The 14273-nt window shown below is 39.7% G+C and overlaps 1 protein-coding gene across 6 annotated transcripts in view; it reads left to right on the top strand.

Moving 5' to 3' along the window:
• NFIB (nuclear factor I B) overlaps nt 1-12051 on the top strand; it is a 239798-nt gene extending 227747 nt beyond the window's left edge. For all 6 annotated transcript variants that reach the window (XM_060609740.3, XM_060609743.3, XM_060609741.3 and 3 more), the window contains one exon: nt 5348-12051. In XM_060609740.3, the coding sequence (XP_060465723.1) occupies nt 5348-5477 (130 nt within the window). In that variant the 3' untranslated portion in view covers nt 5478-12051. The remainder of the gene's footprint in view (nt 1-5347) is intronic.
• Nucleotides 12052-14273: the final 2222 nt, after the last annotated feature.

Here is a 14273-nt window from a genome sequence, read left to right as displayed (position 1 = left end):
GAGAAGACACCGTTTGCATAATTTTAGACAGCACAACCATCCAATGTTGATTTGCCCAGAGCAGTTTTCTCTCTTTCTTTCATTAAATGGCATAGAGTCTATTTACTACTTGTACATACAAAGACCGACTCCTTTATCCAATTTATCCAAGGATATGAAATATACAAATAGTGTATCATTTTTAAAAGGAAGAAATGGGTATCTTCTTACCCCCATAATCCTCACCATAAGGTCACTGTAATACAACTTCAACTGGATTTGTTTTCAGAGGATACATATTGAGTTTCAGAGTTGCTTGATCACCCAGACCAAGCACATATTCTGTGCACAAGTCCGCTGCACCATTTCTTAGGTTGTGATCCAGCTGTGTGGGGCACGGGAAATTCACTGTCTCCTGAAGCAAATGTTGTCTTGAGGAAACTCTGTTCAAAAGTTCTGTCTAATGTAGGGTCAATGTCTGGCCTCCCAGGGCAACAGTATAATATAGTGAAATGGCCATGGGAACCAGAACTGATTCACATCCGAGGTCTAGGTGAGTAACTCAGGGCAGGTTAAACCTCAATTTTCTCATCTGTGAAATGGGACAATGGCAATTTCAAGAGTTCACTGAAAAAATTAAGTGAGATAGTGGATGCAGAATACCCAGAATGGCATCTTACTCATAGTAGGGCCTCATCATGGTTGTCTTCTGAAAGTTTCTCCCTTTATGCTAATTCTTTCCACCTGAACTATACATTTCTTTCCAACTCAACTGTTGTATCTTCCCTGTCTCCCTTCAGCTGTTCCTCAGATGACATGATTTGGTGAGTTTCTTCATCAAAGAAATGTCACAGAGTTTGTTTCTCTTGAAGAGTGATGCCTAGAAGCAACACAGCGCTTCAGAAGTAGTCTGATCAGGATAAAATGGGCTATCACCTTCCATTAATGCATCTCAAGGTCTAAATAACTTGTTTCTTTGCTTCTTCCCTTTTTGAGGCAGCCACGTCATGCATTTGGTGAGAATAATGTGAACATACTATCCATGACATCAGACATTTTTTAGAATTTTGATCTAACTTATATATACCTGTTTTGTGTATAATGAAATACCTCATTATATACATAGAGTAGAAGTCATTAGGGTGAATTTTCCTTTGTGTTAAGGTACAAAGTATCTTTTTTGCTTTTTTTGTGCCTGCTTTTTTACTTTTTTTCTTTTATTTTTTTAATTTAATTTTATTTTTTAATTTACATCCAGGTTAGTTAGCATAGTGCAACGATGACTTCAGGAGTAGATTCCTTAATGCCCCTTACCTGTTTAGCCCATCCCCCCTCCCATGACCCCTCCAGTAACCCTCTGTTTATTCTCCGTATTTAAGAGTCTCTTATGTTTTGTCCCCCTCCCTGTTTTTATATTATTTTTGCTTCCTTTCCCTTAGGTTCATCAGTTTTGTATCTTAAAGTCCTCATATGAGTGAAGTCATATGATATTTGCCTTTCTCTGACTAATTTCGCTTAGCATAATACCCTTTAGTTCCATCTACATAGTTGCAAATGGCAAGATTTCCTTCTTTTTGATTGCCGAGTAGTACTCCGTTGTGTGTGTGTGTGTGTGTGTGTGTACACACACACACACACACACACACAAACACACCACATCTTCTTTATCCATTCATCAGTCAATGGACATTTGGTGTGCCTGGTTTTTTAAAGTACTTTATATTCTTTTCCATTTTTAATGGTATGGCCTTTATATATTTTCTAAAGATGTGTTTTCAGCTTTTAGTTACGCTTATCTTCTGTTTGCCTGAAGAAAAGGTGATTCGGCAATGGAAAATGGAATGAAAACAAAGTCTATGCGTGTTTGAAGATCTATTGGCTGAAGTAGCTTAATTTGACCTTGAATATTTTGAGGTCTTTCAATTATGTTCGCACATCTCTTAATACATAGAGGCACAGATTATTGGATTAGACATAAGATAATTCTCACTCCACTATGGATTAAAACTATTAAGCACTTTACATATAATGAGCTTATATATGGAGATACCTATGAGTATGTGTGTTTATTTTATCCATACTGGTGACCATTAGCATGGATTTATACAAGAGGGAGTTAGATATGTAAACAGCACTATTACATTTTACCTGAAAAACTATGCAATTTGAGGCATTCTCTTTTTGAGCTGAGATGATCCAGATTATCTTGTTTGATTAAGCTTTTTTTTACATTGTTATCATAATCTTTGAATTTGTCTTAACAGACTTTTTTCCCAATAGGACTACCAAAAAGCTCTAAGAAATGTCTGTGCCTTGTAGTTTTGAACCTCACCTATAAATTGGCAATAGGAGACTTGTAAAACTCATATATGAGGTCTGCATAGTGTTAATGTTTGAGATTTATTTTCCCCCAAAGGTTCATAAACAGTATTGACAAATATATTGCACGCTGCAATTTTGACATGGTCATAATGTAGGATGGGAGGTTTGAAAGATTGAAGTAAACATCTAAATTGAATTTGTTAGATATTCTGCAGCTAGAGTCCTGTTAGTCACTAACATCAGTTTGTTTTTATTGAACGTTTTCCAAAGAATAATCCGTGTCTGTTTTTAGAACCTCATAAGAAAGCTCTTGCAAAATAAACCCTGAATTCTTGTCCTTCCTGCCATTAGTGAGACCCAGTTCTCTATGTAAGGAGTCACATCTATTTTCAGTCATTAAAATATACTTTGTATTTCTAAAGAATGCAATCTCTCAATCTCTAAATGACTTTCTAGAGCCCATTTAACTTGGGACTCAATTTTGCGAAGTGATCTGCTTGTTGACATTGTCTTTTACTGTCAAGGATTTTATCGATTTCAGTTAAGTCTTTTTGTTTTTCGTACACGCTTCCCATGTTGGGTTCAAACTAATGGATATATGTTTTTGTAATTTATTTTATTTGCTAAGAAATAATTAGCATCAGTGATAGCCAGACTCTACAAGGATTAATAAGACAAAGTTATTTTCCTTATGGAGCTTACCTTTCAGTCAATAAGATTATCACAGATACAGGTAATTATGATATGAAGTAATAAATGCTATAATTTTACTGTGTAACAAAGTGCAGTGAAAGTACAGTTGAGGGGAAAATAGCTTTCATGATGTATCATATAACATTCTCTCCCAATCAATCTTGCAAAACACAGAAATGGAAGATGTGTGTGGGAAGAGAGAAATATGTGAAAATAATTAAGTCTCTTGGAAAAGGTTTCGATAACAAGTATTCTCATTCTTTCAAATTATGACTTTCTATCAGATCATGAGGACATATCTTTTTAGTTTGAATTATTCCTCCTTTGAATTCTTATTTGATGATTTCCCCAAGAGTTAATTTTTGTTAATACTAAACGTCTCTAATTTTAAGTTTAGAGATGCCTATTCTCTTTTTGTAGGGGGCCAAATCACAATGTATTCATGCAAGTATGTGATGATTACAAGCCACGCTTTTAAAAAATACATAGTTGGGTGTGATTTGGAACACTTGGGTGATTTGTGTATCCCAAAACTTTATTGATCATCTACCATGTGCTGGTATTATATCAAATGGAGAGCAGAAAGAGGAGAAGGACTTGGCTATGATAAAGCCCATCATCTAATTATAAAACCTCTTGGGCATAAAAGGTCATTGTGAGATGTTTTCTGTTGAAATATCAAATCCAAAATATGCACCTCCGCATGTACCAATAAGACACGTTGTGTATAGAGGTATCACCAGAGTGAAAGAAGTTATACGTATCAGGTTCTTTTTTTTAATCCAAGCATTTGTGTGTGTGTGCGCGCGTGTGTGACAAAATTGTTCCTTCAAGTTAACATCCCATAGAGGTTTTTGTTCCTTTGGTATTCGAATGTGAAAAAATGAGGGTTGAGAGCTGCAATAATTGTATCCATCTCGCCTCATGGTTTCAAAAGTAAAGGCTATTGAATTAAGTTTAGGGGAGCCTGGGTGGCTCAGTTAGTTGTGCGTCTGACTTCGGCTCAGGTCATGATCTCGCAGTTTGTGAGCTCGAGTCCCACGTTGGGCTCTGTGCTGACAGCTCGGAGCCTGGAGCCTGCTTCGGATTCTGTGTCTCCCTCTCTCCCTGCCCCTCCCTTGCTCGCATTCTGTCTCTTTCTCTCTCAAAAATAAAGAAACATTACAAAAATATTCAATTTAATTGAAAACCTCAAAACAAAGTCTCCAGGTCAGACCCTGACAAAACAGGGTATGCAACCCTCAGTTTGATGTTTTCTCGGTTATTTATGCAGCTGTGAATTAGCTGCCATTCATTCTGAGATGAGTGTTGAAACAAACGGTTGTCTGATTAGGTATACCCCCCCCAAATGTACAGTGCGTGGTGTTGTTTTGTGATAAGTAGATCTCAGGTTTTATCTTCCTCTATATGATACTCGTTTGATGAAAGATTATGTCAGTGGTAATTCGAGAGCTCTTCTTCAAGCTTCTTTAACTAGCCCGAAATCCAACATAGACGAAATGAGAGCTGGTTGGAGGGGGACGAGGACCTCATCTGCTGGCTACCCCCAGCGCCCCTCCTGCCCACCCCTTCCAGCTCGTCAGACTCAGAGCCACTTGGATGTGGTAATCTTCCTTACCGATGGCGGGGACATTGAGCGCCCAGGCCTCTGGTGCCAGCATTTCAAATGACATATTACGTCCTGGCTTCCTTAAAAAACTAGATTTTTTCTTATTGTAAGGAAAAAGAAATACCTTTCATTGCAACTTTAAATGATGTTCAGTCGGTAAGCAGGTAAAAAACTGAAAATTGAATTGCTTGTGAACTGAAAGTAAAGCAGGATCAGAGCAAAGTTGGCAAACCCTGTGGGGTCACCACTGTGGATTTGCAGCTTTCCTTCTCTTTCTCTTTTTCTTTCTTTCTTTTTTTTTTTTTCATCGAAGTAGATCAGCTATTTTAGGAATATACTCCGAGTTCAAGAATCGTGTGTTAAGCCCGACTTGAGCTTGTTCTGCCTCACAATTAGTCGTACCGTTGGGTTGCACCTGGCTGGCTCAGTCGTTGGTGCGTGCGAGTCTTGATCTCGGGGTTGTGGGTTCGAGCCCCATGTTGGGTGTAGAGATTATGTAAAAAAATAGAATAAAATCTTAAAAGAAATCAGTGTAACCTTCCATGAAAGAAATAGACCATGCAGGGTATATACCTATAATATTTACAATTTGGCACACTTATCTCATATTAAACTGTAACATGGAAAAAAGTTATAGTAGTAATTTGATGCCTGTGGAATTTATATTTCTAATATTGCTGTAGATTTTAACGTTGTGTTTTCTCTTTTTCTCTTCCCTCCCTCCTGCTCCTCTCCTGTCAACAGTCCTGGTACCTGGGCTAGCTTGGTTCCTTTCCAAGTATCAAATAGGACACCCATCCTACCGGCAAATGTCCAAAATTACGGTTTGAACATAATCGGAGAACCTTTCCTTCAAGCAGAAACGAGCAACTGAGGGAAAATGAAATACACCAGTAGTTTAAAAAATCAAAAAAAAAAAAAAAAGGAAAAGAGGAAGACTGGACAAAACTTAAACACAACAAACAAAAAGGGAGAAAGGAAAGAAACTGAAGAAAGAAGATAATAGACCAGCAATTACGGCACTTACAATCACTAATTCCCTTAAGGTTGAAACTGTAATGACATAAAAAAAAAAAGGGTCGATGATATTTCACTGATGGTAGATCACAGCCCCTGCAACGTAGCCTTTGTTACATGAAGTCCGCTGGGAAATAGATGTTCTGTCTCTATGACAATATATTTTAACTGACTTTCTAGATGCCTTAATATGTGCATGATAAGCTAGTTTTATTGGTTTAGTATTCTTGTTGTTTACGCATGGAATCACTGTTCCTGGTTGTCTCACCGACAAAGGCTAGGAGGCGACATCAGAGGTGCTGGGTGACGGAGCCATGAGCCAGCCATTTTATAAGCACTCTGATTTCTAAAAGTTAAAAAAATATATATATAAAATCTCTGTAGCCTTTAGTTATCAGTACAGATTTATTAAATTTTGGCCCTTAACCCAGCCTTTTCCAGTGTGTAACCCAGTTTGAAACCTGAAAAAAAAAAGAAAAAAAAAAGAAAAAAGAAAGAAAAGAAAAAAAAAGAAAAAAAGAAAAAAGGAAAAAAAAAACAGTTTGAACACAAAGGCTCTATGGAAGAAATGCCTCGATGTAGGTGAAGTGTTATCTCTGCATGCAACAGTAAAAATTAATATAATATTTTCCCCACAAAACACTTAACAGAGGCAAGTGCAATTTATAAATTTATATCTAAAGGGGAATCATGATTATAAGTCCTTCAGCCCTTGGACTCTAAATTGAGGGGATTAAAAAGAATTTAAAATAATTTTGAACGAATTTATTTTCCCCTCAGTTGTTGAGGGCATTAAAAAGGCATTAAATCAAGACAAATCATGTGCTTGAGAAAAAAAAAATTAATGAAAACACAGCACTTATGTTGGTTTAGCTGCAGCCTCCTTGGAGGTAGAATTTATTTATTTAAAATTACTGGTTGCATCAAGAACCCATAGGGTGTACGTACAAAAGGTTCTATAAAATCTTCATTATAGAGACAAAGAGGCAGGCAAATCCATGCCACAAGGGTAAAGCTTACAGTTTACAAACTGGGAACGCCAGGGTGTAGGATATAAAAACGCACTCTTGAGAAAACAAATATAATCAGGGTGCTGAAAACTTGCATGGTGCTTTCAGACATTAGCCTTGTTCAACAAATTTCTTGTATTGACAGATCTGTAGTGTGCATGGGCAGACACATTTTGCCTCTATGTCTCTGAAAATTTTAATTAAAAATACTCTTTCCAGTAATCCTAATTTGCACGAAGATATAATGTCCACATTACGTGCCTTGCCTTGAAATCTAAAAACAAAAAAAAACAAAAAACACAAAAAAAAACAAAAAAGTGACATCACTACACTTGTTTTGCTGCATTTATTATCATTTTAAATCTTTACCATTTTTATGACAAAATATTTTGTACTCCAGACGAAGAAAAATGTGTGACATCATGGATTTTTTAGACAGTTATACCTTTATCTCACATTTATAAAGCATATCATGGCTGTGTATAGTTGCCGCTTAAAAATTGTAATCGACCAGCAATATTTTCAGTATTTTGGTGTTTTTTCTATTAACCTTTCATGTTTTTCATCTTCCAATTAATATTGGGGGGGGAGGGGTTTCAAATTTATACGAATTATGCAATACCAAGTTTTGCCTATGTACGTAGTGCTTTTAGCTGTATTGGTTATTCTAGGTAAGTACGCAGATTGAAAAAAAAAAATAATGTATGCTTTTTTTTTTTGTTTGTTTGTTTGTTTTAATTGACCAAAGTGGGTACTGCTATTTTTGCAGTGTGATGAGGTCCTTTGTGTACTGAGAGATGGACAGGGGATTTTTTTTAATATACATATATATATATTCTGGGGTGGGTGGGAGGATTTTTAACACTTTACAGTGTAGCTGTGAAGCAGTACACCCCGAGACGGGCCTGGGCTGCAAAGCAACTGTTCTGTCTACTGTGACAAACTTCAACTTACACAGATTCCCCCTTCTCTAACTTCCCACCTGGGGTGCAAGCTGAACTCATTTCTGGTTTTCCTAACAACAGAAATAGTGAGAACAAGCGAACACAACAAATTCCTCCTGGAGGCAGACTTGGCTTAAAACAAACTGTCTTACCTTCTTCTTCTTCTTCTTCTTCTTCTTCTTCTTCTTCTTTTTTTTTTTTTTTTTTTTTTTTGGTGGTGGTGGTGGTCTTGCGTGGAAGTTCTGGATCCACAGCGGAGAGTGAGCCTGCCTCCTATGTGGCAAAACTATCTGCCGAAACATCCACGTAGTGGAGGTTTCACACTTTGGGAGTTGAACACACGAGTGTATTTTCTCCTACACAACACATCGTCCCGGCCGGAGGGAGTGTTCCTGTATTCTTTCTCCACTGCTCCTCTTCCCCATTTATTCGTCTCATTCATGATTTACCTGTGACTCACTACTTCGAAAGGACGGCAGTGCACTTGGATCTTTTTTTTTTTTTTTTTTTTTTAATACATCCAGAAGATTGAACGGAGGGTAGCTGTATTAAATGTATTTGGACTTATAGATTAAAATCAAAGTTCAATTTTTAAGGAACAAAAAAAAAAACCCCATAATAAATCTTGTTAAGTTGTCATTTTTACCTGCCCTTTTAAACAGAGAACCGGAGCAGAAGGGAAATGCAGAATTTTCAGAAATTAATGTTCCTGTGGATGAATTAAGCCCATTAGAGGCTGATGGGATTTTTTTAAGGGATGGGGCCTCAAATATATATTTGATTTCATTTCCCCTGAGGGCGAGTGGGTGAATGGAGGCTGGTTTTACTTTTGCTCTTACACCCCTCCCCCCAACCCCCAGTCCCATTGAGGGAATCCATTACTAAAAGGAAAATCTTTCAGAATTAGTGACACATGGTGGGCCGTCTTGAGGAGCCCCCTGACCCCCTTCCCCCAGGCCATGGCCTAATAAAATAAACTGTCCATTGTTCTCACAGCATATGATTTAATAATGAATACTTTAGAACAATGCTTATGGGCCTAGAATTGTATTTGATTAGCCCATTCAGTCTGATAGCCCAAATGCTGAATAGCACAGCAGGATCCTAGCCACGCAAGTTGGAAAGTTAAGTCCGATCATTTCTGCAGATACTTGCCCTGGTACAAAACGGCTTATCTCAGCCAGGCTCTTCAAGTATCTTTGACCTAGTAGGTGAACAAATCGACCTCACGGGACACGCAGTATTTCTGAAGGGCAGACTCGCTCTCTTTTTGGCCAGAGAATGAGCAGTTCTAGCTAAAGAAGTTACACACTGTGGGTATTCCTGCCTGCCTCTTGAGTACAAAGGCCTAGTTCAAGTGTTGCTTTTTTTTTTTTAAATCCATTTTTTTTTTTCTCCTTTCCTTTTGTGAAAAAACTATTAAAAATACTACTATCTGTATAAAATCTCAAATCCATTTTTCGGCCTCCTCCTCATTTACCAGGAAGTATATTCTGACGAAGGGCCCCGCGTTTGCAGGTCTTGCACACCCCCCCCCTTACCCAGAACTGCAGAGCTTCAGGACGGTGAAGGTCACCCAAGGGCATCAGTAGGGGCTGGCGTCTGCTGCCCCCCCCCCCTCCCCCGGGGTTTGTTCCACGGGGCGCTGTTGGGCTTTTTTGTTGTGTGGCTTTGCTGCCCCACCACAGCGCCTCTGAAGTGTTTCCTCTGGAGTGACATGAACGTTGGAGGCTTGTCTAAGGGAAAAACAGTAAATAAAAGGCAGTGAAGGAGACTGTACATAAAGACATGGCAAAAATCTTAATTATAGCAATATAGTTATGGGGTGATGTTCGGGTGGGCAGCTCCATTAAAAAAAAATATGTGAATGAGTCTGTGAAGCTGCAAAGTAGCAAGAAGAACGAAAGATCTTCTTAACGAACCGCCTACCTTGTAGACAGTAATTTGTACACTGTATAGTTTTGTTAAGAATTTTTTTTTTAAATTAAAATTCCCATGTTTGTAAAGCTAACTTTTTAACAATTATAATGGAACTATATGTTGTTTCCATTTTTAAAGTAAACAAGAATATTCCTTGTGTAGAGACTGGACTTGAGTTAAAACTCTCCAGTCTCTTAAGTTATGTATTAAAAAAAAAAAAATCTGTCCATGTTAGGAGTTATTTCGCAGATTCCTGGGCTTGAAAAGCACAGGATACTAATCCTTTAAAAAAAAAAAGTGTAAATGGAGAAAAGTTATATTTTATGAAGGTTATTTTGTTGTATTTAGTATTGGAAAAGTTGGTTTTCGGAGCATTTCAGAATGTCGGAAGCACCACTGTCTTTTTCTTAGTCTATACGGCCTTTAGCAAAAGTTTTTGTGATTGTTACGCGATGGTATTTAAGGTTAAGTTTCACAGAGCATTCGGGATAGGCAGAAAACGAAAACAGTGCTGTGTCTCACATAAACGTGTCCTCAGGGAGCAGAATCTTGGATTTGTGACTGGTAGCTTCATAAGGACTCAACAAAAAGAGATTGCACAGAGACATCTTCAGCGGTGTGAAATCGGGACGTGTTCGTTACCTAGATTCAAAATCTACGTACTGTGTTGAAATGATGAAGGCTGCAGAAAGTGATCTCATATTCAGTGTACGGTATTCATTTTTAACGAAACAACTCTGCAATATTGCTGGCAGATAGGCCCCAAGCATGACATTCAATAGGGTTTACATGTTCCTGTCAAGGTCTTTTGTTAACATTAACCAGCTGCATGCTTCCTGGACTTTAAAAAATTGGGTTTCTATAGAAAGCAATTGTTTTTGTTTTTTCATGTGCAGGCTATTCAAGTTCAATAGTAAGAGCTCAAAATTGAATGTTTTACTCCATGCTGAAGGCGCTGGAAAGCTGCCTTCTTCATATTTTGCACTTTCTGGTAGTTCCCCTGTTTTTTCTGATTCCTTCAAAAATTGTGTGGGTGGGGTGGAGCCCTGCAGTTGGGGGGTAGCATGGACCACTGATTTTGCCCTTTGACCCTGCACAATGACCTTTGCATCAGCCAAACTCATTGCCATGACAACTCTTTGTACTGTGTCCGTGCCACAGATCTGTTGGTTACGTTGTTCATAGTAAAGGGGACAAGTTGGAGACGGTCAATTTTTACATTTTTTTTTTTTTTTGTCGTTGCAATTTTTTCTTCAACGGTTGTAAGTAGTTGTGTTCTTTTTTTTTTTTTTTAAATAATAAAAGGGTTCACTAGTTAATACTCTTTAGGAATATCTGTGTGTTGCAATTCAAATGTACGTTGAGATTGTGAAGTGCTTTAGTACCACAAGCCTACCTGCACGTTGGACTCAGCCTCTGAGGACTTCTGTCCCAGGACACAGCACCGCTAACAAAAGGTGGCCGACATTCACGAAAAGCAGCGTAAGCTAGCGGCACTAAAGCCCGTCTTGTATTACTGTATTTTTGACAGACTGGTTTCGAAAACTGCGCTACAGGGACTGATGTGGCAAATATATCTCTTTATGCAGAAGGAAGTCTTTTTTTTTTTTTTTTTAAAGAAGTATGGCTTATGATGCATTCTTCACGGAGGGCATTGAAGTTGCATGGACTGATAAAAGTTGATGCAAAACGAGAAAGAAACAAAAAAAAAAAAAAAAAAAAAACCAGCAAAATGTTTACCAAAAAAACTCAAACAAATGAGCAGTGCCTGTTCAATTTCACAGTCTCTGTTGAGTTCAGTTGTAAATATGTTTCAAATGACATTTTCTTGGGAAAAAAAAAAAAAAGAATCTCTACAGCATTGTAGAATGTGAGGGGTAGCTCCGTCCCAGGCATAGGCTTTCTCGAAGCTGCATTAGATTATGTCTTCATCAAGCTGTTAATTTGTGCTTATATCATATAGAACTCTTAGCATCCTGGGAAAAGGTGCCCCCACCTCAATGATATTTCTCTGAGAACAACTTTTGTAGGACTGTGTGTTTCTTTAGATACATTTAGTACAACTGTAGGTGACAAGTAGTCAGTTATTGCTTGCTAGCGACACACCAGGGTTGATCCATTTTAAAACTTTTGGCATGACGTCCTCGCGGGCCATGCGTACGGAACCTTGTGTTTTCATTAAGTTTTCTCAAAAAAAGGAGGCACATGCACAATCTCCGTGTTACGAACCGTTAGCGGTAGGATGTATTCTATGACAGTTACTTAATTTCTGGCGTTCAGACCTCTGGGATCAGCCCCAGACTGGGCCAGAATGTTAGCGAAGGTTTTATTGTGCCCGGTTGGAGGATGATGTTCTTTGGGTACTTTTTGTGGGTTGCAAATGAACTCAGTCGCCACAAGTTTTAAACTGGTGTAAATCAAGCTTGACTTAATGTGATTGTTACTGTTATACCCAGCCTATACTGCTAGCACCTGCTCATACTGCAGTCAATTACTGGAAGCGGATATATTTCCTATGCAAAAACTGTTTAAACAATAAAATGAGCTATGCTACAGACTCTGGCCTCATGTTTTCCTTTCCTCCTCAGCCTCTTCCCGCCGCTCTCCCGACGTTAAGTGTTGGGGGTCAGCGGTGTCTCGGGAGCGGATCTCGGTCCTCCGATTGGGGGATGTCGTAGCACCGGTTTAATTTTTTTAGCATCTGGGATAGCTCATATGTCAGCTCACTACTTCCGATTGGACACCGGGCGCGTGTATATATGTGTAAACCCTCTGCGCGCTTTCGGCCCGACGGAGCCTTCCAGAGTCTCCGAACAATGGCAGGATAAATGCAAGTGTAGTTCTAGAATGTCGGGCCCCTCTCACTGAGAAAGCCTTTTCAGCAACAAGGCAAGGGTAACGTGTGCCCGGATGACTGGACTGTGGTCCCTCCAAACGAAAACCACAGGACCTCAAACACACACGCTCACCAGGAAAGGTAAGCCCTGGGGCCACCCTGCGGCTGTGGGTTTAGTGCTTACGGGAGCCCCGAGGAGAAGAGTCTCTTTCTCTGACACCCGAAAAGGAAGAGCACCTTAGGTTTCTAAGACGCAGGGCTACTTCTGGGGGTAGGCAGGGTGGGGTCCCTTATTCGCAGGGAAGTATGACACCCATCTGGTCGCGTGGGGTCTCGAATCCAGACGGGTTGAATGCAAGATTTCAGAATGGAGTCAGCTGGAGTTCAGTGACAGCTAACTGAAAAGGAATGAGCCTGTATGGTTTTGTGATCCGAGTGATGTTGCACAAAAGAAGCAAAAACCATGCAAGCTTCATTGAAAATAGATAAAAATGCCGGGAATTTGACCATTCCAATCAAAGACCTGCTGGGACAGATCCAACTGTCCGATTTGTGGCCCAGGCGCCTCTCACCTCCCCAAACTGCCCTCCTACAGCAGGTCTGTCTACACTGCTGCACGGAGAGATACATGGGGATCAGTTGACTGCAATCTACTGAGAAGAAATATTCTGGAAGGCTCCCACAGGAGATGATCATTGGGTGTCTTAGAAGATTAAGACATTTCTGGGGAAAGAGTTCGAGGACACTGTGATCGACGTGACATTTTTACCTATAGAGAGACGTTCTTCTGTCTTTATTGACGTGTTTGACTTCATTGGCATCGATCACGATTTGGAGATAAAAGAGGGATGGCAGTTACTAAGACTCCACAGCAGCACTTTAAAGTCCAGGCTCTGGGGTTAAAATGCAGGATTACAAATGCTGGAAATGGCCGGGCTTGCACCACAGCAAAGTACAGAAACTTCCTTGGCCTCAGTTCCCTCATCTGTAAAAGTAGATACCGATGAGAGTACCTGTCTCATTAGGCTGTCAAGAGGATAAGATTATTTATGTTAAAGCTCGTGCAGTGCCTGGCATTATGACTTCTTATTACTATTATTATTATTAATTATTATTATTAGGCAGTTGACACATATGTCAGGAATGAATGGATTAATTAGGTTGTTTCTTTTAGAGTGAGCACACGAGGACACGCACTGTTATTATTGGCAATTGTTTCTTGTTTGTTTTGTTGTGATTTTAAAATAATGGAAATGCTGCCGGTTGGAGATCATGGCTTCCTTTCCCATTTAGTTTTAATCCTGTGGCAGCCGGCCTCTACTGGTAGATATTCCAGCAGCTTCCTTCCGAAAGACCACTCCTTGAGTGGAAACCGCACGCCTGTACATGATAGGTTCTTGGCGTCTAAAGTTCCCTCCAGGTGATGTCAATATTTCCCTTTCTCTGGGAGGAAAGGAAAGCATCGATTTCTTAATTGTATTAATTCTCTCAGGAGCTTTATTTTATAGGAGACGCGCAAATGTGCAAGGAATAGAGGTTTTCTCAAGTAGAGAAAAGTCACGAGAGCTGAAGATGTTGAGGGAAGAGGAAGCCCCAGGCGAGAGTGGGGGGTCTGAGCCCTGGGCCCTCCTCTGACAAGCTGACCGTTGCCGTCGGGGCCTCTCACGGGACACTTTATTCTTTGCTCTTAAGGTGGGGACTGGATAAGGATGTGAAATCTGGAATGGACAGGGAGAGACTGGATAAGCCTATGTAGCTTTCTAAACTTCGTACAAAGGAGCCCCACAAAGTTTTTATAGTCTGCACCCTCCCTTCATTCCTTGTCCTCCAGCTTGCCCCGGATTGTTCTTCCCGCTCAAGGTTGGCACCTCCAATGCTGCTCGCACTGTCTCTCGCTCCCAAAAGGTCCTGTCCTCCGCGTCAACCAAATACCTCCTCCGTGG

The sequence above is a fragment of the Panthera onca genome, chromosome D4 (assembly GCF_046562875.1).
Source record: "Panthera onca isolate mPanOnc1 chromosome D4, mPanOnc1 haplotype 2, whole genome shotgun sequence".
Taxonomy (NCBI): Eukaryota; Metazoa; Chordata; class Mammalia; order Carnivora; family Felidae; genus Panthera; species Panthera onca.
The sequence above is the reverse complement of the archived record's forward strand: the minus strand, read 5'-3'. Positions and strand labels throughout refer to the sequence as shown.